The 25,571-nt window shown below is 46.2% G+C and overlaps 1 protein-coding gene and 1 pseudogene across 1 annotated transcript; both read left to right on the top strand.

The window, feature by feature from the left end:
- The first annotated feature begins 75 nt into the window (after positions 1-75).
- LOC137916600 (glycogen synthase kinase-3 beta-like) lies at positions 76-5,234 on the top strand (annotated as a pseudogene).
- A 2,381-nt stretch (positions 5,235-7,615) lies between these two features.
- LOC137916601 (zinc finger protein 665-like) lies at positions 7,616-16,847 on the top strand. The gene is made up of 10 exons (XM_068759590.1): positions 7,616-7,628; positions 9,164-9,318; positions 9,506-10,592; positions 10,711-10,925; positions 11,174-11,350; positions 11,506-11,600; positions 12,964-13,058; positions 13,917-14,065; positions 14,193-14,480; positions 15,703-16,847. Exons 1-10 carry the CDS (start codon positions 7,616-7,618, stop codon positions 16,288-16,290), a joined length of 2,862 nt encoding a protein of 953 aa, XP_068615691.1. The 3' UTR covers positions 16,291-16,847.
- The last annotated feature ends 8,724 nt before the right edge of the window (positions 16,848-25,571 follow it).

Below are 25,571 nucleotides of genomic sequence, written 5' to 3'. Positions count from 1 at the left end.
AAGATAACTCGGGAAAGAGAGTTCGGATCATCTCTGTGGCTCTCTGATAAGCTGTGCTTGTGTTGTCTTCCCCAGGGGACAACGGCAAAGTGACGACAGTGGTGGCCACACCTGGCCAGGGCCCCGACCGCCCACAGGAAGTGTCCTACACAGACATAAAGGCTATAGGAAATGGCTCATTTGGAGTCGTCTACCAGGCCCGCCTCATTGACAGTCAGGAGATGGTGGCAATTAAGAAGGTCCTCCAGGACAAGAGGTTTAAGGTATGCTAAGACAGGCGTGTTCAAAGAGCTTTAAATAAGACATGCCCTCATGCGTCCTTTTTATCGTGTCGTGCTAAGAACAGGGTGGTCTTCAGTGACTGCCTTGGAATAAGGACTTGTTGCTTTTTTTGCATTGAAAGTCGTATTTTTGTGCAAATCTAAATCTTTGCATTTCTTCCCCTCCTTAATTTTCTCCATTGTAGAATAGGGAGCTGCAAATTGGACCACTGCAACATTGTGAGATTACGTTACTTCTTCTACTCCAGCGGGGAAAAGGGTGTGTGTTCACCGGCGCGGGCAGAAAGCGTGAAGCATCAGGATGAAGCACTTCCATGTGTCGATAATTAATGACTAGTTTAATGCCACTTTATTTTATTAAACCGAATTTCTCTTGCTTGTTTCATCTGCATCTGAATCATGACTCAAGCAAAAAGGGTGTTAGATTTGATCGCTTTGTTTATGTCCTCACGGTGTCAGATTTAAAGAACTGCTGCTCCTGCCTCTCGCCTCATTCGGTCCTCGTTTCTTTTGTTCCTCCCTTCCAGAAAGACGAGGTGTATTTGAATCTGGTGCTGGACTACGTCCCCGAGACGGTGTACAGGGTGGCTCGGCATTTTATTTAGCAAGGCCAAGACTACCATCCCCATCATCTATGCTAAGGTGGGCAAGCGTGCACACACACACACACACACACACACACACACGCACACGCACCCATACACAAACGGCCATATGAGCTGGAAGTGGGCAGAATCCTTTGACACAGTGACGGGAAGGGACAATAAAACGGCACGAGCGCCATGTCTGTATATAGGGGATAGCGGTATGTGGGGATGGTATATTTAATTTCTGGATGAATTGCTCCGTTATAAAGAATAACAAAGCACGTCGTCCAAAATGTCCCCAGAGATTGTTTTCATGCCTGCCTCGTATGAAGCCGGGCTGATTTCGGCAACTTTGTGGGATGAATGATTGTAAAATGGAACGTAACTTGAGTGCCGTGCTCGCTTGTGGGGCCCCGGCGTCCCCGTTGCCAGGCGCCTTTGCCTTCATGTGCAGTTCTGTTGGAAAGCCACAGATGACAAACACGTACAGTTTGATCTGTTAGAAAGGAAACGGCAAGGAGGACTCGTCATCTTCGGCAGATGTCTGTGGTTTAGGACACGATCGATGGTTGACTTATTCCACCGGATAATTTTCGTTCCGAAAAGATTCGATGATTTATAGTTTTCGCATTCATTTATATTCACTGCTTTCCATTGTCCTGAACAATAAATGTGTGCGATTTCCATATTTCATTTTAATCCTGCTCGATTGAGTTCAGTCTGTTATTGAGAAGTTTTGAAATAGCCGAAAGTAAAATCTCATTCGGTAACTGCCTTCGGATGCAATAAGCATCTTCTTTCTCTGCCCCCCCACCCCCCCCTCCATTGTCTTGCACCCTCTTGTCTATAATTATAATGTACTCTGTGGCTGGCATTCGCTGGACATGTTGCTGCATGATGGGGTTCAAATGTTTCTAACGGTCTTGATGACTGGGTCGCTTTAAGATGCTTTACGGTCTGCAGTCCAGACATGAAATGGCCGTGAAATTAAATGTTGACATTATTTATGGAGTGATGTCTGGATGAATGTTTGGCATCCTCGTCTAGAAACGTACGACAGCAGGCCCTCCAGACCCGGCACAGCTGCTTGGTTCGACACACGCCCACGCAAAGCATCCAAATACAAAATCAGGGCACAAGACAATCTGCACAGACGCGCATTCCTGTGCTTGGAAAAGAAATTACAACTTCTAAAAGTTGTAATTTGTAAGCTGCCAAAGCTAAATCCGTGGTTGCCGTTTTTAGTCATTTTGTATCTTGAGTAATTGCGGTACTTTGTGTGCTTTGCAGATAATAGGTTGGGCTCGAGGATTCTGTCCCTATTTATGTTTTCATTCATCAATCACTGCTGGGAATTATTGGAGAAATGTGGTAACATTATACATGCACACAGTGGTGTGGTGACAGCTACAATCTTCTCTCCTCAATGTTCTTTCAGTTTCAACATCTGCTTCAATAGTAGGGCGCATTTAAAGATATGACGGAGGCTCTGGTGATGGAAAAGCGTGTTTTATTGGTTGCATTTTAATCTGTGATTTGATGCTATGCTGGCCGGTCTCCTTAAAGAAATTAGAAATTTCTTTTGGAACATTAAAGATGAGGACCATGAATCCTCTGACTGAACACTAGAATAGGCCGGGGGGGGGGGGGGGGGGGGGGGGGGGGGGAACCACGTGAACTTTGAGTGACCTTTTGCTTTTCCTCTTGCGATATCTTTAAGCTCGTTCTGACATCATTGCTGGGCACCAGACCAACCCCCTGTTTCCCCTCTCAGGTGTACATGTACCAGCTGTTCCGCAGTCTGGCTTATATCCATTCCCAGGGTGTGTGTCACAGAGACATCAAGCCCCAGAACCTACTGGTAGATCCAGAGACGGCCATTCTCAAGCTCTGTGACTTCGGCAGGTTTGTAACGGACGCTGCGTCTCCGTCTCGTTCTCTCAGCTCTTCAGCATGTCCAGTATGGTGATTGGACTGTGCAGCCGTCTTGTCTTTTATTGATCTGTTATGTCTTTGTATCTCTCTGGTCTAGTAGCTTATATGTTTTTCCTCTGAAAACGGGTGCTTTCTTCCTGAACGGTCTCTGTATCCCCCCCTTCGTACCCATTCCAGTGCAAAGCAGCTCATTAGAGGGGAACCGAACGTGTCCTATATCTGCTCGCGGTACTATCGTGCTCCAGAACTCATCTTCGGTGCCACCGACTACACCTCCAACATTGACATCTGGTCAGCTGGCTGTGTTCTGGCTGAGCTCCTGTTGGGCCAGCCTATTTTCCCCGGGGACAGCGGTGTTGACCAGCTAGTAGAGATCATCAAGGTAAAGTTGGAATTAGCATCAACAAAATCACAGAATCCACTGGTTCATGTCTGTTTATGCTGCATGCAAATACTAACGGCGTTCATTTAGATTTAAATACAGTATCAAAATACATGCATCATTAAGGACTGTGCGTTCAGAAGGGACAATGCAGGCCACACTAACACAATATGTCTTAATATGTACACTAGCAGCGCCTCTTATATTTCTGCTTTCTTGTGGAACATTTCTTTAATTTATCCAGCACTTATTACCTTTATTTGATCAGGTTCTGGGGACGCCAACGAGAGAGCAGATCCGCGAGATGAACCCCAACTACACAGAGTTCAAATTCCCACAGATCAAAGCACATCCTTGGACAAAGGTGCGTTCACTTGACGAAGCGATTGAACAGCAGCTAATCAAATGTCACTGAGAGGTGAAAGCGATAGTACTTTTATTCTGTGTACAGTTCCTGCAGCCTAATATGAAACGGCATTGATGACAAAAAAAAAAGGGAGCGACTTGGAGTGAAGTGAACTTTACTCGCATTGATCTGGCGCCAAAAATGGCACAAATACCGCGTCTGTTAGGCTGGGGGGTACGTTTGAGGAGTGGTTTTTGGGGTACACGACTCTTAAATGCTCACAAACCAGCGTTCTGGTCCTCTCCCGTCAGGTTTTTAAGCCGCGGACGCCGCCGGAGGCCATCGCCCTTTGCTCTCGACTGCTGGAATACACGCCGGTGACCAGACTTTCTCCCCTGGAGGCCTGCGCGCACGCTTTCTTCGATGAGCTGCGCCAGCCCCACACCCGCCTCCCCAGTGGACGAGAACTGCCACTCCTCTTCAACTTCAGTCCAGTTGGTCTGTTTATCTGATTGTCATTGCCGTATGTTCTGTTTTAACGGTACATGTTTTGTGTATTCAGCCTCAGCAAAAACGCCCTCGTAGTACCGGTAACTGAATGTCTGTTTGCCTTCTCTGCCGTTTCTCAGAGCTCTCTATTCAGCCCCAGTTGAACTCCACACTCATTCCTCCCCACGCTCGTGCACAAACATCACCTGCCTCGCACGGTATGTATCGCAACGTAAAATCATGTATTTACTGTTGGTTTAATTTAGGTGCAACAAAGTTTTGATCAAGTTATATCTTCATATACTTTAATAAATCTTTATTTAATCACTTACTATACATTTACAATTTATTTTCAGACACATTAAATCCAAATTATTAGTAAAATTCTTCATGACGAGCTTCTTGGTGTGCTTCCCCTCTCCTCCTGCAGAGGGCAGTGTGGCAGATAGTTCCGCCCAGCCCAGCTCAGCACCTGGATCCATCAGCAACAGCACCTGAGCGTCTGTCCCTCTGTCATCCTCTCCATCTTCCACATTTTCTTTTTCTCCGATCTTCTCTTCTTCCTCTCGACCTTCATCCTGGCTCCAAACCTCCACGATTGAATGGAAACATCTGTACGCCCCCAGACAAACACTCAGCATTGCAGTTTTCCCTTGAATCGTAACTATTTCTATGGCTGCTAGGTAGAGGAGGGTATTGTTTTATGGATATTCTGGCCACGGCATCCTTTGCCTGGCCTCTTAGAGTAAAAGAAACCTTGCATTGGTTTTGTTGGGGAGATGAAATGTGGCTGGCTGTACATGTTATATGGATTTTCTGTATAATCTACGGTTGAATTTTATTGATTTTACTTTTTCTTTTATTTGCAATAGCTAATTTAATGTGTGGTTGGCCCGTGGTGCCATTGAAGGACCCCCGTCCTGATTGGCTGTGGAGTTGAAACTGAAAGGCCTGACTATTATCGACAATCATCCTGTAGTCAAAAATGCCACACTCGTAGCGTCTGATCATACAACCCACTGTGTAGACGAGCGGCTTTTGTGTCACTTTCTACCCTCAACTCCACTCAAGTATTGTCGGTTCACTGAGTCCAAAGTGGTGAGAAAAAAATATTAACATTTTAAATCTTTGATACCAAACCAAAAAAAAAAAATATTGCTGAATTTTGCCTATGTTGTTTTAGAGAAGCGCTGTTTTTAAATTTTATTAAAAATTTGGGCACTGCAGTCTCTTTTTTATTTTCTTCTTACAATTAGCTCCTGGACTGTCTTTCATGTGAATGGGAGGGGAACTTATTTGAGCACAGTGCACATCTTTAGTTTCTTAAATATAAGCTCGCGTTTCCTTTGGTTAAGCTGGAAACTCGAGCGTTTCATTTTAATTCTCAAGTGAGTGTGTTGCACATCTTACGAGGGAGTAGAGGGTAAGAAAACGTGGCCAGTTGTTTGTGCTGTCCAGCTGTTAACGTTTATTTCACACAGAGGAAGCCATTGGTGAGGCGCTGCAGTTCAGATCCAGGAGTCTCTGTCCCTCATGTTACGATCGCAGTTGCCGAATAGCCATTAATGATATCAATTTACCGCGTGGGGTTTGATTTTGGCTTACTTATGCTGAAGAGGAGGGCAGAGTGTGTACGCTGACCGCCGTCTGCCCACTCGTTTCTTGACATTCATTATGTTGTTCTCGTCCTGCGATAGTAGCAGGAACTACATTTCTCACTTCCACCACACGTATGTGCATGTTCAACCAAAGCTGACCACACTGTAGGACGACTTCTTATCGCCGTAATAGTCTGATGAGAAATGCTCAAACCTCTGATACCCGACATCTTTTGGGGGGGCCTTCCCTGCCATTCCTTTTTGTTCTCATCCCTCTGCATCCCTCTTTCCACCTCATTATTTCACTGCTAAAGTGTAAATATCAAGTACCTTTTATTTTATTATTATTATTATTATATTGTTGTTCTTGTAATTTTTATTATTATTTCGGTTCTCTACTAGACCGGTGCAGCAGCAGCCGGACTGTTTATCCTCAGTCGCAATCTGTAAATACAATTTCATTTCAGCTCCCTGCTTCAGAAGGAGGAAAAAAAACAGAACAAAATGTTAAATTTTTCTCTCTCCCTCCATTTCTCTATTCATGACTTTCCTCCTAAATGTTGTCATAACTGTTTTATTTATTGTATTTTTGTTTTTTTTTTAAAGAAATGTGGGGGGGGGGGTGTCTTTAGTCAAGTTTTGTCACAAGCAACTGATTTCATATCCAAGATACTGTACTCTGATCCAGACATCGTTGTGTTATCCAGTCAGTGGTCCTTTATGTATGCAGGTGCACATGCTAGCCAAAAGGTGGAACTGTAGTTTTCCATTTAACTTCAATGTGAAGGGAATGTTACAAGCCTCTGTATCTATGGGTAAAGGTGTTGGGAGGGCGCATGGACCGTGTGTGTGTGTGTGTGTGTGTGTGTCTGTGTGTGTGTGTGTCTGGAGGTAGGGGGAAATAATGAATCTGTCCTTTGACGTGAATCCTCTCCTGTGTCCGACCGTCTCCTGTTTTGGCTTTCTGCGGGTCACATGAATGCGACTGGTTTGGCCTGTTTTTTCAGTGTGTGTGCTTCAGATACTTGGTGAGTTTCTTGAACACAGCTGCAGGGAATGTGTGTGCATGTGTGTGTGTGTGTGTGTGTGCTGGCAGACCATGGACATTATTCTTTGTACTCGTGACTCTTTCCTAAATAAAGAGCCAACTAAATGTGCAATTTGAATGTTTTTCTATGTTCTGACACACTTCGTTTTTAATTTGCTGTGACTGTGCTCTTTTATCGCCCTCGTCTGAGGGTAAGGCGCCACTATTGGGAACAGAGCGGTTGGATAAAGGAGATGATTAGGAGAGAGGAATGGAGGGAGAGAGACAGTTTTTGTTTGCTGGTATAAATAAACTCATTAATAAAGTGATTAAAACTGCTCCTGTCTCGTATTCATAATTGAATCATATTTACATGATCACAGTAGGGGGGTCAGAATGACCTGAGGATCAAAGGTCTGATTAATTTGTTTTATGGATTCAATACACCAACCATGAGAAGTAGAAGCGAATCAGAGTTTTAACAGATTTTTGAATCTAAATAGATAAATTGTTCTTCCAAAAGCTATAATAATTGTCTTTATGCTAAAGTAATATAATAAAAGTGGGGTGGAAAAAAAGTAATAAATAAGGCTCTCTTATTTCCTTACACTTATAGATTCCAGTCACAAACTGGTTAACCTCATGACATGTTGCGAGCCTAATTTATCTCTAGTGCAGAAATCACATAAATATAGTGGAGTTAAAGTACAATATTATCATCTGAGTTGTGCTGAAGTGTGTGAAGAGTAAACAAAAATGGACATTGAAACATGTTTCTATCTGCATCACCGAGGACTCGCTGAGCCTTGCGGGAGTGGCGCGCTTTTGCACTACAAACCACCACAGCGTTATGCATAGTCCAACGCCATCGGTGTTTGAAGTGAGCGAAACAGCCAATCAGGACGAGGCTACTAAACAGCAGGAAAAAAAAGAGCTGGACTTCTGGTCTTATTTCCTTCCTAGAGCGACAATGTCTGACGGAGGTGAGTTATGTTGAAATACTGAAAGTCATGTTGTTCAAATGTTACTTTTCATGCCCAAAATAGAACGCTAATATAATTAATGGAGGAATTCAGCTGGGGGGGAGACAGCTAATGTTAACTTTAAGTCTATGGCCGCCATTATACCACCGAAGAAGCATATCCCGCCCCGCGTCTCGGGGCTTTTCTTCTTCTTCTCCTTGTAGAAGTCTAGAATGTAAGCGCCACACCGGTCCAAGCGGTATAAGGGGCTTACTCGTTAGCTGTCGTGGCTTCGACTCCCGCTAACAGGGAGCAATCTGCCGGTGGTTTTAAATCTTCCGAGTTAGCAAGAAGGCTAGCTACCACGCCGTGAGAACGTTAGCCATGTTGCGTAAAAAAAATGGCCATCATTACATGTTAGCAGCTCGTTGACAGCGTTAATGTAACATGCTAACTAGGCGTTAGCAATTAGCATTAGTTGGGGTTTGTAGCTGCTGTTAGGTCAGGTCAGAATGCTAGCAAAACGGGGGCTAACAGGCTTGTTCTCAGAGTTATTATTTCCTCTTTCTATGTTGCTTCTGCGTCGACATCGAACTGACGCTGTCCCTTCAGGGAACGCTGTCATCCCGGGTCATCCTTCAAAACGAATGTCAAAGAGCTATAGCCATAGCGTTTTAGGCTAGTGCTATCTTTTACAGATACAGGAAAGCATATCATATTAAAGGTGCTATTGGTGGTGGAGTTGGGAACAGCCCTGCCCACGTTTCCCTTTAACGACGCTATTAGACTGAGTTCCAGTAATTTACATATAAACCCAATTATCAAGAGCACAGAGAAAGCAGCGGATTTCACTAGATCATCTCCCCAACAGGTCACGGGCGGGGCATCGTTACCATGTCATTAACCTCCAATGTATGTTTTTATAATTTTGCCCGTTCAGAATGCTACAACGAACATTGAATTGATCCGATTTAACTCGTATTCGAGCATTCACTGTTTAGAAAAGAAAAGAAAAATCAGAACAGTGAACTGTACGCAAGCAATAAACGACATAACACTACATTACGTGAATGCTTTATGATCACACACACACACACACACACACACACACACACACACTGCCTTGTTGTAAACACGAAGTTACCAAAGGCCGCAGCCTCCAACAAATGCACCTGTTATTCTTGTTTGTGTCATCTTTTGCTGGAACCGACAGGTTTCTGACTAACTTTCAAGGGTTGGGTGCATTAATGGGTAGCATTAGCTCAGGCTCAGCGCATGGTGAGTCATCTTGGCTAAATGAGTTGGCCTGGCCGTTGTATCCAAGCCTTTTTCTCGATGATATATGCAGGCACATCTTCTCATCAGGAGAGGGCGGTGTTCTCAACCCAACTTGAAATGCAGCTATCGTAGGTCGGCACCAGCGGGAGGACTCTGACACATTCTGACATCTCTGTGATATTTTGAGAATGCTAGGTTTTGTTTCACCTTCATTTTAATCAGTTTTGCTTTGCTGGCTTTCTCATTAAATGTCTTTTAATTTTGTTAATCCCTGGCAGGTGTTGAGAGTTCCTCCGTGTACATGTGCTTCCCATGCTACGAGGAGTTTAACACTCTGGAGGAAGTGCTCCAACACCAGCTGACATGCACCGCTGACGATGAACAGTCGGACACGTCTGGAAACGCTCCCATCGCCGTGCCGGCACAGACTCGGGTAAATGATCCACTGGCCTTGTCGTCTTTAGGACGGCACGGCGTTGACGTTGCCGTTTACCTCGCAGCAGTAACCTCGGTCAGAGCGCGTAACATTTACGTCTAATGTTTGAACCTCTGTAGACAAAGCAAAAGATGCAGAACCTCAAGGACGCGCATTTTAAACGTGTCATCCTTTGTCTTTGCAGCAGCAGGTAATAAACGTATCGAGGCCCGTTGAAATCCAACAGATTCAAGTCCAAGCGCTTGAACCGGCTGTGACGCATTCTGAAGTGGACTTGACTCCGGCGTCAGACCAGCCGAGGATCCTCTACCAATGTGGGGACTGCGAAGAGCTTTTCAAGACCCTGAGACTTTGGCAGCAGCACCGCAAAGAAGGGGACTGTCAGCAATCCGCCGCTGGGACCAATGAAGGTTATGATTCCCAACCTGAGCCAGAAGCCGATCAGATCTGCAGTTCAGATTATTGCGTTCTCAGCACCGGCCAAAATAATGTCCCGGAACAAGTGGAGGAACCCGGTTTGGAGGAAGAGAGCCAGCAGGTTGCTCCTTCCTCACCAGGTCAGAGCTCCGGTCCTTCTGCTTCTGAGGTCGCCGCTTCCACCTCTCATCTAAATGATTCGTCTCCCAAGAGGAAGCAAGCGAACAAAAAGACGAAGCCCGAGCCGGTGCTCCTGTGTGTGGACTGCGGCTCGTGCTTCGGTATGGTTTCTGAACTCGTGGCCCACCGCAAGACCCAACATGGCTTTGAGGAAGCTCTCCACCGCTGCTCCGTGTGTGGAGAATGCTTTCTCAACACCACCCTATTTCTCTACCATCGCAAGCAGCACAGGCAGAAAGGTGAAGAAAAGGCGGTCGCCGTGCCCGAGGAGTCATCGGCGGTGTCCGCCCAGAGCTACGGCGGCGCTAGCGCCTCCTCCACTTTCACCAAGCCCGAGTTGTTCATGTGCACCCACTGTGGGCAGAGCTTCAGAGGCGAGGGAGGCTTGGTCGCCCATCGTACTCAGAAGCATGACCTTCACACACCGCTGCACAGTTGCGTCCACTGCGGTGAGACCTTCATGAACACCACCCAGTTCCTGTACCACCGGCGGCAGCACAACTTGGCGTCGGAGACGGAGGCGGCAGATGAGGATGAAACGAGCGATGAAGCGTCCACCAGTCGACCCCGGGATTCTCCACAAGGCTCAAAGCGGATACTTTCACCTGCTTCTGCTGAGGAATCGGGCTCGCCTCTCGCTAAGAGGAGCAAGCCCGCTTTCCGGATCCTGAGCGGCATTAAGACCATCAAAGGTTAGTAAAAGTGTTTCTTTCAAAGCCCGTTTGGAGGGAGGGGGGGGGGGGGGGGCATCTTTTATGACTTGGTATCAATGAAATGGTTTTGTGCTGTCAGGAAACAGGAGTTTGGGTATCGAAGCAGAATCAGAGGAAAGCGTTGCAGCAGATTCTGATAACGCCAACCAACCCCCACCTGCAAAGCTGCTGCAGGACTGGGCCCGGACGCCGCTGCCCCACGTTTGCCCGTACTGTGGCAAGACCTTCACAAGGCGGGTGTTCCTCCGCACCCACGTCTTCAGCCACACCGGGGAGAAGCTCTTCACCTGCAAGGTAGAAACGAGACTTCCTGATTCACCCGCTGTCTTTCACGTCAAGTTGCTGACTTTGACCGGGCGATGTAATGCGTCTGATGCGGGTTAAGTTTGAAGTCGACGGCTTTCCAACCAGCCTCGTTATTTTATTTCTGAAAGATTCCGCGAGGGGTGAAAAATGGATCAAATTGCGACTTTGTTTTCCTTCGCATGAGATACCTCAGAAAGTTGCAAATGTCACTGCTAATCCCCACCATTGCTTTGAAGGTGTGCTCAAAGTCCTTCACGAACTCCCAGAGCCTGCTGCGCCACAGCATGAGCCACACGGGGAACAAGCCCCACGGCTGCGACGTCTGTGGCAAAACCTTCTCCCAGGCCCCCACCCTGAAGAGACACCAGCGCATTCACACGTCACTGACGCCGCGCAAGCGTGGACGCAGGCCGGTACGCTCCAGCGTCCTTTTTATCACAACACCCCTGAAATTCGACGTTTAATTCCAGAATAACATGACAGAAAATAGTAAGCTTCAAGTTGCTACTTGGTCTGGGCTATTTCGTACGAATACGAATTAAAATATTTCTCATTTCCCTCCTGGCAGGTGTGCGAGCTGGACAACGAGGGGTCTGCTCATCTGTTTTCCTGTCCACACTGTCCCTCCCGGTTCATCTCGGAGGAGCTGCTCAACCATCACAAGTAATGGCCATAATAGAGTAATAACATGAGTTATTCAGTACTCTAGTACAGTACACTAACTAGCTCTGAGTACCTGCTCTGTACAAGCAGGATATTGTTAGTATTCAATAAATCGTTTACTGTGTAAATTACTATAAATGTACTGCTCCAAGCAGATCCCAGAGCAGGTTTAAATGAACGTCTTCCCTCATGCCAGGAGCTGCAGCAGTCGAAGCGTGTCGGACTAGCAACCATTAAAACGCGTAGCAAACGCACTGACGGATGTCTGACTGCCCTTGAGCAGCGCATATGATTGACAGGCAGAGGCTCAGAAAATTAAGAGGATAATGATGACCCAGGATGGGGGGGGGGGGAAGAACCCGGCCCTAGCTAGCTGAGCGAGGGGGAGAGGGATATACCATTTTTATTTTTATTATCACACTGGATAAAAAAAAAAAGAAAATACAATGCTTCATATCAAGAATGTTGAAGAGGTAGCTTCAGGCGTTGAAATTTAAAGAATTTGTCATTTACTTTTAGCTGAGGGATAATATTCTGGATGTTAAAATTTAATCTGAGGCTCGGCACAGTGCTTAATTTAAAGTTAACATAATAGGGAGCTAAAAGTAAAAATAATGTAAAACCCAAATATAGATGGTTCTGCGAGCCGTTTACAGGCGAGTGCGATGGAGTTCGTTCAAATGCCGTCCAGCGAGGAGAACTTCGTTTTAAGATTGTTTTATGTACTTCAAGGCCAAAAATCCTCCAACGTAAGGAAGCTTTTAGGAAAGCGAGGAAAATCAGGATCTTTGCGTTTGAGATGTTTGGCGCATTGGCTCATCAAATAAACGGCCCCGGTACGATGAATGTGTTTTTATTGTCAGATTAATTAGACGAATCAAGGAAGTTTCATCCACAGTTAAATGCTTTGCTTTATCTGGAAATAACATGCATGCAAGGTCAGCTCTACTAATTAAAGCATATCTGGCTAGGAAGAAGTGACCCTGACTAGACTTCAGCGTCTTCTAGCAGCCTCGGGGTTAGCTGTATCTGAATAATTCCTATTTTATATCTGTTGTCTCTTGAACTTCAATGTGCGGTAATGAGAATCTGCCAAAGAGCAAATATTTAAATCCTTTCCACGATGTGGATGCAGTTTTAGGTGAATACATCCCAACCCCCCCCCCCCCCCCCACCCGAGCCTGTATCCGGAGTAATGTTATAGCCTCACATGTCCTCTCTTCTTCTGACTCTAGCACTCGGTGCTCCCAGCTCATACCTGGAGAGCAGGTTGTCACACAAACATAGCGTGACAGACTGTTATTTTCATTGTGACTAGCCTGCTCAGTCATTAAAAACAAAGTATAATGTGTTTATGACACAGACTCCTCCACACCAGCCATCCATTCCCATGCGCAGACTGCGGAGAAGCCTTCAAGCGCAGGAAAGAGCTGGACTTGCACTCGCTCGTCCACCAAGGTGAGAGCTCGTCACTCCGTCCACAACGAACAGCCTGACGTCAAGCGTCGAGGTTTCTCCCAGACGCTGCACATTTACAACGTCTGCACCGCCACAATGCGAATCCGCTTCCCCAGTGGACGAGAGAAAGAAATCCGATGCGAGCCAATTAGATATGATGTTCTTATCGTAGCGGCGTGCAGTGAGTTACTATTGATTAACACGGCGTCAACAATAAACCCCCCCATTCGTTTACCCGGGTGGCCGATCTGCTTTGTTTGTGTGTGTGTGTGTGTGTGCATTCCGATGCATTAAGTCAATGAGTTTCCATTGATTTGCCTCCCATGTGGGACAGAAGGAAGGTTGAGGTACGTGAATTGGGCCGGGGGGGTACGGAACATCAACCTCATTAGTCAAGGCTGAGGAGTCGGCGTGCAGTAAGGGGTCAGAGATGATTGGAGAGATTGATCCATTGATCAGTCCAGGGCCACGGGGCAGACCGTATTGACGGTTTTAATTAGAGACGGTCCCAGCAGGGAGCGGAGTGGATCCTGTCCATTGAGATGGACGGGACATGTGGTTAGCAGACAGCGAGATGTTGGCATGACGACCCCCTGGACATGGACATGCTGTTGAACCATCGGTGTCAGCGATTTCTCAGCCTGGAGAATTAAGAATGAATGTTTTTAAGGCTTCTCTGATATTCTTTTTTAATTTGTTAAGTTGAAGTCTTTGTGTTCTGATTTTATAGACGATCAAACTAAATGTTAAGCCAGTTGTTGATGCGACAGCTAGCTGCTAGCCATTAGCCACGCCAAGGCAGCCGATCATTGTGCGGTATGAGGAAACCTCTCTGACCGTCCCTTCTTCTGTTAACAGACAAGCAACCAGCGATGTGTCCCCACTGTTCGTCCCAGTTCGTGAACCAGTCGGTGCTGGAAATCCACATGCAACGCTGCCCCATTACCGGGGATGAGAGGAATACCGGCCGTGGGCGAGGCCAGGGCCGGGGCCGATCCACCGGGCAGGTGGGGGGGGGAAGACAAAAATAATTACTTCCAGATATTTTTGCTTCTTTATATTTGTGTTTAGAAAAAGACAAAATGGACACTTGGACCCTTACGTCCTCTTTCCTTTCCCCCCTGCATCCCTCAGATCGAGTGCGACCTATGCGGCCACCGTTGCATGACCCAGGAGGGCCTTGACCTACATCGTCTGTCCCACACGGGCCAGACTCCTCTCAAATGCCCAGTGAGGCCTTGCCGGCGTCGCTTTACCTGCAACGCTTCCCTGGAGGAGCACGTCCTGGCCCATTTCCAGGGAACGCTCGGCAGATCCAGAACCCAAGCCCGCTTCCGCTGCCAGATCTGCCACAAGGGATTTGCCTACAACTCCACTTTTAATGTCCACATGAGGACACACACCGATGAGAGGCCATTTGCGGTAAGAACGGTGATGGTGGTGTGTGTTAATTTTATTTAAACAATCGGCCTTGTGTTCCATGGAATGTCCTTCACGGAATATTCCTCTGTGCGGAGAAGGCCTCGAATGTCTTTCGTATTAAAGGCTGTCAAACCGTTACCATCCATCGTTCAAATTGAGATTTAGGGTGGCCTCGCCCCTCGTGCTCACACTCTGCCGTAGCCGCGCCTTCCACTGTGGGCCACGGACGTTTGTGCGGGTGTTTCCTGTGATTAATGACGCGACTGATTTAGGGCCCGTCGTCTCCCCGACTGCCCGTTTCTATTCTCTCCTTCTTTCTCTGCTTCTCATGACGAGGCAGGGCATCGACTACGAACCCACCCAAGCCCATCACAGCCCGTCGGATGTGAAAATGGATTTAATAATCGTGATTTGAATCGTGTCCATCGTGCTAAAGATCGAGGTTCGCGGCGCATTGGTCCTCAAACGCACAGGGAGCTAGGAGAAGAGATACTGATTCTGCAAAAGTGACGACGGGGATTACGGTTTCAATCTGAGCATCCTGGTCGGGATCAAAGCACGACAGTCATTATTCAGGACTGTTTCAGTTTTAATCAAACATAGAGGTGGAGTTCATCTGCAGTCAGGTGGTAAAAGCAGAGAGCAAAATGTTACCTAATATTATTATTACCTCCATCAAGGAGGTTATATTTTTGTTTGTCTGTTACGGGAATTACAGAAAAACAGCTGGATGGAAAAAAAAAAAAAAATCTGAAGAAGGGTCTTGGTGTAACTTGGATTTCATTAAATTTCGAGAGCGATCCGGATTCCCGTTTGGATACAAAGAAAACCTGGATTTTCCCATTTACTTATAAGGAAGGCTTTAAAAAAAGAAATCGTAACTTGTAAAATATCTCCGCTGTCTACTGAGAATAGATTAAATATCTTTGGACTGTGGCCCGTTGGTGGGACATAACAAAGACATTTTATCGACGGTGCTATTTGTTTACTGACATTTTCTAATAACGTAAAAAAAAATAATGAGCAGGATAATTGATGATAAAAAGCGACACCCCTTTAAATGACTTTGTATCCGCTCTACTCCGGCCTGGTCCTGCGTCTGCAGAATAATATAGCGGCGTCTCATGTTGCCCATTAAACACATTAAAGTCCCCCGCCTCTTCGTCGGTTTAATATTTTGTCCCCTGTCCCCATTGCCCCCCCCCCCCCCGTCCTCCACTAGTGCACTACATGCGGCAAGCGCTTCCGGCAGCTGCCCCATCTGCAGGACCACGAGCGCATCCACAGCGGCCTGCGGCCATTCTGCTGCTGGATCTGCGGCAAGAGCTTCAGCGTGGCCGCCCGCCTCACCGAGCACGCCCGCACCCACAGCGGCGAGAAGCCCTACCCCTGTTCCCACTGTCCCGCCGCCTTCCGCTCTCGCTCCAACCTGGACAAGCACACCAGGCTGCACGGAGACCTGCTGGATACCATCGAGGAGGCGGCGCAGGCCGCCGAAGTCCAGAAGGTGCTGAAAGGAGCCAAGGTGCTGACGACTGTGGCCACCTCTAGTGCGGGGGACTCCGATACGGTGCAGACCATCTACGTGCTCCAGGAGTCGGACGGAGGCACGGAGACGGTCATGATCCCGGCGGATCAGCTCGGCGGCATCGAGGGCGCCTCGCAGGTCGTCATCCTGCCCTCCTCTGTTCTGGGCGCTCAGGGCATCTCCGTTCCCACCATCACCATGGATGGGAATGAAATCACCGTGGTGGAGACCGGTCAGTCGCCACACCATGCCATTGAGTTCATCGTGGAGGAGACCATCTGAAAATGGATTTGAAAAACAACTGCGCGTAGAATGGAACATGATTATTTGAGAACTATAAGCTGTTGGAGTGAAGTGATTTCCTCTCTGTGTGTAGAACGTTAGCTTTAGAAGTCTGCTGCAGGAAAGGACCCGTTTCTGTGTGACAGTATCATTTAATTTAACTTCCTTTCTTGAGCAGAAAAAAAACTAAATTAATTTAACATTTTTGTTTACTGATAGTAGTGAGCGCTGACGAATAGGTTGCATTACCTGTAAAAGCTTGTGTATCAGCAGTTAATTATTTTAAATATGGCGTTACGGTGGGACACGCATCAGCGGGTATTTTTCCAGACATCCAGCTTGAAATAAATAATCCTGCACTTTCATCAGTCGACGGATTTGTTGGTATACTAGAATTTAATTGTGTAAACCTAAAGAATTGAAGTTTAAAACCCGGAATGTACCTTAATTTAGTCCTAAAAACTGATTGTAAAGTTGTCTTTTTTTGCAGTACTCGGATGTGTATTTACAACCCCAGCGCTGTAACAAGAAATGACTTCTGCTTTCTCCATAATAAATCACTTCAGCTTTTACAATGGCGAGTGTCTATCATTTTATAAGGTGGACGCCGCATGAGGACATTGGTGCCGTCCTCTCGGATGGGATGGACTTTTTAATTCTCGTTAAACTGCCACTGCTGCTTTCTGAGAAATAAACTCCTGAAACACGAGTTTTCAAGCTTCCCCATCACGAACCTTTAGTGGAAGAACGGCGTCTATACATCAACCTTAATGTCACGGTAATTTGTACGACAGTACGTAGTTGATTGATTTTGTGCAGTAATTAAATACAATAAAAATAGAGATATGGCGTGATCTATGATGATTTATCCAAAGTAGCGTGTTATACAGCGGCAAGCCGTGCAATGACCCCCCCCCCCCCCCACACACACACACAACGGTTGCTGGCTGGGTGGTTAGAAGCCAGACGCGTGAAGAGATGCCCAGTCTTGGTGTGTTTTCATGACGTAGGAAACAGAAGTGCTGAGGATTGTGGGAGGAACTGAAATGGGAACGGCAGTATTTCTGCAGCAGGAAACAGAGGAGCTGGACGAGGATTCGAACGGCTCTCTGTTTCGTTCCTGAGCCAACAGCCAACCAGCCAATAAGGGCATGTTATTTTTTCCATTCCAGCACATCTTCAGAGCTGTTATTTTTTTTTTTTGGAGTGTTAATACGTATCGCAACGAGCAGACGTATATGAAATGAATTTGTTGAGGCTGCAGGTGAAACCATGAGATAGATAATACAATAGCTCTGTATATTTTATGGTTTGCTTTCATTGCTTTTACCCGGAGCTTAATTTTAAGGCACCATCCCAGGATGTGAGCTGACGGATCCGCTCTGGGTTTTGTTGTGTGTCTTTTTCCACAGTTACAGCACATTCTGTTCCAAGAAGGATGCAGAGAAATTATTATGCACTTGTTCCTTCCAGGCTGCACCCCCCCCCCCCCCCCCCCCAGTTCCCAATTATCAGGCTGTTCCAGTAAGACTCCAGCTATGTATGGACCAGAAGTAGAATAAGAGATTTATCAGTTCTGTGTCTGGCTCCTTGTAAAATCCAGATTAGAATTTAGAATTCTTCTCATGTACAATGCCTTTTGGCAAAAACGTTCCTTTTGGTAAATACATTAGGCGAGTCCTTACCTATATTGCTATAGATTTCGACTGCCGGGGGGGGACTTCCCATGATGCACTGAGGTTTCTCCTCGCCTTGTCCGCGGTTACTAACTCGTAACGACTCCTATTACTACTGTCGAACTGAATAGATGTTCTATTCTGCACCTCACTGCAGGATACACAGACAAACAAATATATCAGTAATCATGCATACGCACACAGCTGAGAAGAATATGAACTACGGTGTCTGCTTTCATGCCCAATGGGATTGGCAGTTACATATTTAAATTATTAATCGAATCCATTGGCTGTAGAAGCCGGCAGTGCTTTAAAAAAATTTAAAAAATCATTTATCTAATAAAATAAAAATTAAAAGGACAAATATCCAGATACCCGGGGCCTAAAATAGCCAGATTGAGGAATGTCCTTGCTAAAAATGCACACACACACAATAACTGCTCTCACCCCAGGTATCCCTTTCATTCTCACCTCTTTTTACATCATAAACACTAAAAATACCCGAGTGACCCTCAGGAGACAATGTGCACATTAATTTCCCACTGCAGTTAACACTCGGACACCAGTGTCCTGTCCAGGTCGAGGACGTCACCAGCCTTATTTTTGCCTTTTGCCTTCATTCTGCTGTAAATGTGGATTTTTCAGGTCACATTGAATATATTTCCACCAGCAGATGACAGATGTCTCACTTAGCATTAGCTGGTGCAAGTATTTAACGTGTATTAGTATTTTTTACCTCTACCAACTCATGGTCCCACCATGGGATTTATATCCACAGCGCCACCTAGTGGCTACAATAATTGACATTATTTTGTGAAACTAACATCGTGTCATATTTTTTTAAGCATCTTGCCATTATCATGAAAATTATAGCAGGCAAGTCAAAATTAAAATACCCATGCACAGAAAGCCCATGAGTGTTTCACCATGATCAGTAATTGTGTCCATATCTGGATCAAAATCCAGATTATAATGCGTCTTTGAGATTACTTATTGCGTCTCAGTAAACAGAGAAGGGCAGCGACAACGCTTCCACCAATACGCAGCTGAGATAAAGCCGATTCAGATTCATTCATCTACACGAGGATCCTCTACAATCCTGCTTTTCGGCCTTTAATCATTTCTGTTTAGCACTTTAAACCATATATTGTTATTTGTTCATAGGAAACTGTTTCTGTGTTACGAGTAAGGATACGAGTAACAAAAACTACATATATATATATATATATATATTCATAGCGGTTGTATTTTAATGCTTAAATATTGCATCCAAATGTCAACATTGTTTCTTCCTGCTAATTCCAGAGTAGATCATGGATTCTATCCACTGGATTTAATAACAATGAGAATCATTATTTGCTGTGCCCCATGAGTTGTATTACATTAAATCTTTAATCTTTTCTTCAATGAACAACATTTCACGTCTCTTCCGATGATCTGTCTCTAAAGTAAGAAATTATGGGGGCGTGCAAAATGATGATGCCGGTTTTTTTTTTGCCTTTGACTAAGCGAGTACTTTTACACTCACTCGATACAGCTGACTTCCCAACTCTATTAGCATATAGTCATTAATGTATGATTGACCTATTTACATAGCAGTATACATTTATCATTCTCCATGCTTTATGATTGCATATTTATTGCTTGTACATGCGTCCTCAGTTTCCTCCATCCTCTTATTTTATAGTCTCCTTTCTCTTATTTTTCACAGTCACTCCTCCGTTCTATCCCTCCCTCTCTTTCCCCTGCGACATAGCCTCGGCCTCCCTTTGCTGAGGCTGCTGTACCTGCTGTGACTTTGACAAAGTAGTCTCCACATGTTTAGCTGTGTGTTTTTCTGTGTGTGTGTGTGTGTGTGTATGTGTGTGTGTGTGTGTGTTTGTACGTGCGCACAAGAGCAATTGTGTGTGTAGAAGATGTATATACATAAATCGTTCTGGGTATGCACAACTTAATTTTTAGTTGCTTGACTGTTTAATTTGTAAATTGACAATGTGGTGCGTGCCCGTGTGTGTGTGTGTGTGTGTGTGTGTGTGTTTGTGTGCGACTGCACCACATTATGCTAGCGCTTATATCTGCTACTTACAGTATGTCACCGTACACTCTTTTTTGTCCTCCATTACCTCTTGTCGTATTCAGTCCATGCTCTCTCTCACCTTGTTCCTCCCTGTGTGCTTCCCTCTCCCCCATGTCACTCTGGTCCCCCCCCCCCCCCCACACACACACACACACACTTTCTCTCTCATCCCCTCTCTCATTGATAGCGAAGCATTTGTGACTCGAATACTGACGAGCTAATCAATATTCCACAAGCACATTGCAGAACTTGGGCAGAATTTCCTCGCCGTCCTCTGCCGTGCACCCCCCCCCCCCCCCCCCTCTGCCTCCCCTCGTTTGCATGCTTCCCAAGCAATAGTTAACATGGACCCTAAATTTATGTTTTACTAAGACAGAAGTAAAACAATAAAAAAGGGTCTACAAATCCACATTTACAGTAGCAGAGCCCGGGCTCTCAACGCCTGCAGCGAGGTGAGGAAGGTGCACATTTGTGCTGTGGACGGCGTTTGAAGTGTGTTTGATTCTTCGTCGTTATGCAAAAGTGCTCCACATCAATTTGTCAAGAGAGAAGTTGTGTGGGATGGAGATGAGCGAAACAGCTGTTGAATACATATTTAGAGAGACGGGAGATACCAAATCGGCTGCAGGGATGCGAGAAGGCCTGCATCTCGTACGTATCATTAAATTGACTTGCTTTATTTTAATTTCTACATGTCGGCTTACGAGCGTGTAGAACTAACATAGAAAGACAGAGTTAGAGTGCTGGACACACGAGAGGGGCTAACTCAGACTGGAGGTGGGCCGGACGATGCGCTCACACGGGGACTGCGGCCTTGTGTCAGTGGGTTTGATGGAATGGGAGAGACAGCGCACGGAGACACCTTCTGACCTTCCTGCAAACTACAGCTGTGGGTAACGCTCTGCACAGCATCTTCTTATGTTCACAAACACGACATGCAAAGAGAGCAAAGTTTAAATATGCAAGTTGGACTGATGCCTAAACAGTCACACACACACACACGCAGAAATAAAATGCCATCGCCCAAGGGGACGTCTGGCGTGACATGGTTGCAGTCCAATCTCAAGCGTGAGTGAGTAATAGGTGTTCCAGCGCTGTCCACCCACTGGACAGAGACATCTTGAGATGCACATTACTTTATGAGATGCAAAGTGAATAGGTGAAAACACGATGACGCAGTGGGCGGGGGGGGGGGGCTATGCGGTCGGGGGGTGGCGGGGTTAGGGGGGTCTGTTTGAGACAAAAGCAGAGGAGACAGCTCAGCATTGCCACATACAATATTTGCTTGCCTATTTGATTAGGGGACAGCTTAGTGGATGGAACAGAGTTGATGCATCCAAAGGCTAAAATCAGAGAGTATTAGTCAATGTGGGGGGGGGCACACACACACACACAACAGGCCCAAACCTTCGATGACGCCACTGTGTTTTACTGATCAGACAGGAACAAAGGAGGGTAATTACCGGTAGTAAAATCCACACTTGGCAGATTTAGTTTCCATTTTGTCGATTTCAAACATAACAACAATCCTGAGAACACACAGGGCTCTCCGAGCATAATTTACGAACACTCACTGTAAGGCAAATTCCCTTTATTGTCACTTGCAATTAAAGAGCCACCTCATTCACAGAGTGACAAAATCAATGACTCAACACACTGTGGCGAGTAAAAGAGCCCCGGAGAACGTGAAAAGAAGGGAGCTTTGAGGCTGCGAGGTTGAGACAACGATCTATATTGGAAAGGCTTTGTGGGACCGACTGGAGCACCGGGGAGCAAGGAGAGCATCGTGGGGCCTCGTCCCAGTCGCATTAGGGGGATGAGGCCGGAGTGGGATATGGGAGTCGGGCTGTGACACCATAGAGAGAGTGAGCTGCCTCTCTGGGGTCTGCTGTCTGCTCGCAGTGGCCTCATGCTGCTCTGGAGTTGTGCCTGATATGAGTAAACATTATAAATAGTGAGGAGGATGTCAGCACCATTCAAGGGAGTCGCACAAGAAGCGTCAGGGTGCCCTGGTGAGACGAGAGATCTATCTATCTATCCATCTATCCATCTGTCTGTCTGTCCACACACACACATATAAGCACTAGCATGGATTCATAGACCCTAACTCTCCAGCTCTGTGGTCTGGGAGTGTCCAGCATGTCTCTACTGCAGACTGTCCAGTGTGGGCATGAAAGTCGTACAGAAATGAACAAAAAAGCACTTCCTGTTCTCTCAGCAATAGCTGTCAAATAAAGGTCCCTCCGGGAAGTTGTGGACTTGATGAAGCTGTGCTATTTTTGGCAGCATTTGAGAGAAACTGCGATCATCGCTCATTTTCCAGATAAGTGATGTAGACAAAATTCCAAGGTCGTGCACAACGCACAGGGATTAGTTGAATTTGTGTTAAACGCTGCAGCTGTGACATCACAGCGTCCCTGAGGGACCGAATTAACGTGACGACAACGAGAGAAAAAAAACCAACTACCGTACAATTTCATGTGCAGTTGAAATATCAAGTTACGTAAAACGGAACTCCTGATGCTGAAGAGCTGAGCAGCATTTGAGTAAATGTACTCAGTTACATCCCATCGCTGTGGAATACTGCATCCTGATATGATTTGTGTGTTTACCTCTACTTCCCCTCCCACTGTGCATGACAGTGACATAATGTCAATATGTGCATCAGCATCTGAGCCCAGTTCTGTGTGTGTGTGTGTGTGTGTGTGTGTGTGTGTGTGTGTGTATGTGTGTGTGTCGCAGGCTGTGAGGCCAGTGGTGTGCCGCTTTGATTATTTATGTCATACTTTGTCACGCTCCCTGCTAGGGATGCATACATATCCCAATCATCGCTGTCTCTGTTGTCAGTGTGTGTTTGTGTGTGTGTCTGTGTGTGTTTACGTTTTGGATATTGTGTCTTTTCTTCATTGCCAATTTTCTTATCTTTTTTTTTTTTTAGCCTTTTCTCTTATTTCAAAAGCTTATCTCTGTGACTGCTAGAGTATAAAGAAAAGGGTGGGCGGTGACGGGGGCGGCGAGGAGGGGGTGATATTCATCTTTGAGAAAAATACCTAGGAGGGAGAGAGAGAGAGAGAGAGAGAGAGCGTGAAACAGTGGGTGTTGGGGAGGAGGCGAGAGAGCGAGAGAGAGAGAGATGATGAGATTGGAGGAAGCCGAGGAAGTGCGCTATACTATTGAGCAAGAGGAGGGACGGAGCGGAGAGACGGTTGCGGCTAGTGACTGAGTGAATGCAGTTTTCCATCCAAGTCCACCGGCAGGCAGACGAATGGGACGAATCAACAAATGGATACAAAAAGAAAAGGATATACGCTGGATGTAAGGAGGACATAAAGGAGAAAGAAGGATCCTGTCTTCATTAGATTCTGGTGTGAGGACAGGGACAACTCATTCCTCCCTAACATCCTTGGAAGACGGAGCTCTGCGAGCAGGAGTGGTGGACGCCGGGACTCGCCGGGACTGGATCTCTGCTCAGTGAGTGTCGGTCCAACCTGCCGAACGTCAGTGTGGGAGCATGTTATTGTGTGTCTGAATTCATGCCTCTGGCTTTTAGCACGAAGAGAAAATAAAGAGAGGTCAGAATGGAATGCAAATGTAGTTGTCCTGCAATGTCTCTTGTTCCATTTGCGTCACTGTATTAGTTTGTTTTTCCATGAAGCGATTGCCCCAGACTTGACTCTGTGTGTTTGTGTCTCTTCCTGCACAGCCGGCGTGTGTCTCTGTGAGCTGATAATAGCAGAGACATTGGTATTCAGCGGAGGGAGCTCCAGGATCTCGCTGCGCTTTTCCCCAGGATGGGATCACAGAGCAGGGATTGTGCTCGCCTGTGGAGAGCCCACTGAAATGGGTGAGAGCCCGTCCTCCTCCTCCTCTTTCACCTCTCATTTTCTTGCTTCTTAATATCTGTCTGTCTCTCTGCCTCCTCGTCCTTAGGCTGCCTTTATGCTCACAGGAATTTTCGTTTTCTTTTCTCTCATTTCTCACCCACTCACCCTGTTCAACCCGCCTCCTTACCGCTCCCCCCACCTGTTTCCCTCCATCCCTCCTTCCATATTCTTTTTTATCCAACATCCATCTTTCTTCATCCCCTCACCCCACCATCAGACATAAACATTCCTGTCCGGTGTAATAACGTATTTGGGTGAAAACCGAACCCCCCCCCCCCCCCTCCATCTCGCCTCCATCCCCATCTCGATCTCCTCAAGCTCCTCTACATTCTGTTTGAATGCCGACATGCCGAAGACGCTTGAGACTCCTTCCCGACACAGGCGGATGAGAGGAGACGCCATGTCTGCGTCAATCATCCTGAGAGTGTTTCATGCGTGCTTGTTTTTTTGTGACACAATGCGGCGGTTAGAAAGTGTGTGTTTAATGGCTTCAGGCATAACAGCTGTGACACGCATGTACACGCGCACCCACTCATTGTCACTTGTTCTAAACGCACCCCCCTTGCTTTCGCATTCCTTCCTGAGATAATGTCACCTGCGTCGTTTTCACCCGTGCGACGCAAATCACGGCAGCAACGGCGAGCGCTAAGCTGCCTCGGCTAGGCGAACGCACACACACGGTGGTCATCCTAAAATGTGCGAGGAGGATGCGGGCGTCACCGGATCTATTCACAGGATCGACTGAAGCTGATGTTTCATTTTTAAATGGACTAAACCTGCTGAAGGATTCTCAATCTGGCTGCTTGTGAAGAAATGCGTGTTTCTCTCTGCGCTGCTCTGAATTAATCGCAATGCTATAGTGATTTTATAGATTCAACAGGTACAAACTGTTGCATAGTAACAGAGACCAAACCGAGCAGCAACGACTTGAGATACTGCGGCTATTTCTATCCTCAGGCCCTTTGTTTGACAAAAGGCTTTTTATTAATAGAAGCCAATGTTCAATCAAGAAATTAAACGAGCATCAGAGTCTGAGTTCAGACCAACATCAGATTTGCCATCTGTCCTCTGCTCGCTGCCTGCGACATTGTCTCTTTGAAGGGATGCGAGACTATGTCTTGGCACAAAATCAATCACACACCTGAACCATTTATCAAAGTTTTAGCTTTCCAATCCTTCATGACTTGAACTAAACTCCACGCAAATGCTGCCTGGAAATCTCACCGGTTAACACGCATCCTTGTGTTTTTCTGAAATCCTAAATAAACGGTTTGAACTTGCCAGAATTAAATCTTGGATACAATGAAAATGTTAAAAAGCCGTAACTCAATACCTCTTTCACTACGACGGGGGGGGAGCCCCAGGGACACAAAATCTCTCGCTTTTACATTAACAGTTTGCACACAGTGCTGGTTCACAAAATGTCACTGAACACGCACCAACACATTTATAACAATGCTGTATCTGCGCTGCCTCGGGTTGAAAATACAATTGTAGATTTGTTTTAGTTTTTTTGATAACGTAGGTACTTTGGATTTGTAATAATTTGACAGATTATTCAAACTGACATGCGTTTTGTTCCACATTTTATGATTAACTTAACTTTCATTCATGGGGCCTCGGCTGCCTCTGTTTTTTGACAAG

This window comes from Brachionichthys hirsutus, unplaced genomic scaffold (genome assembly GCF_040956055.1).
Source record: "Brachionichthys hirsutus isolate HB-005 unplaced genomic scaffold, CSIRO-AGI_Bhir_v1 contig_1276, whole genome shotgun sequence".
Lineage (NCBI taxonomy): Eukaryota > Metazoa > Chordata > Actinopteri > Lophiiformes > Brachionichthyidae > Brachionichthys > Brachionichthys hirsutus.
Note: the sequence above shows the minus strand (reverse complement) of the source record. Positions and strands in the feature narration are given on the sequence as shown.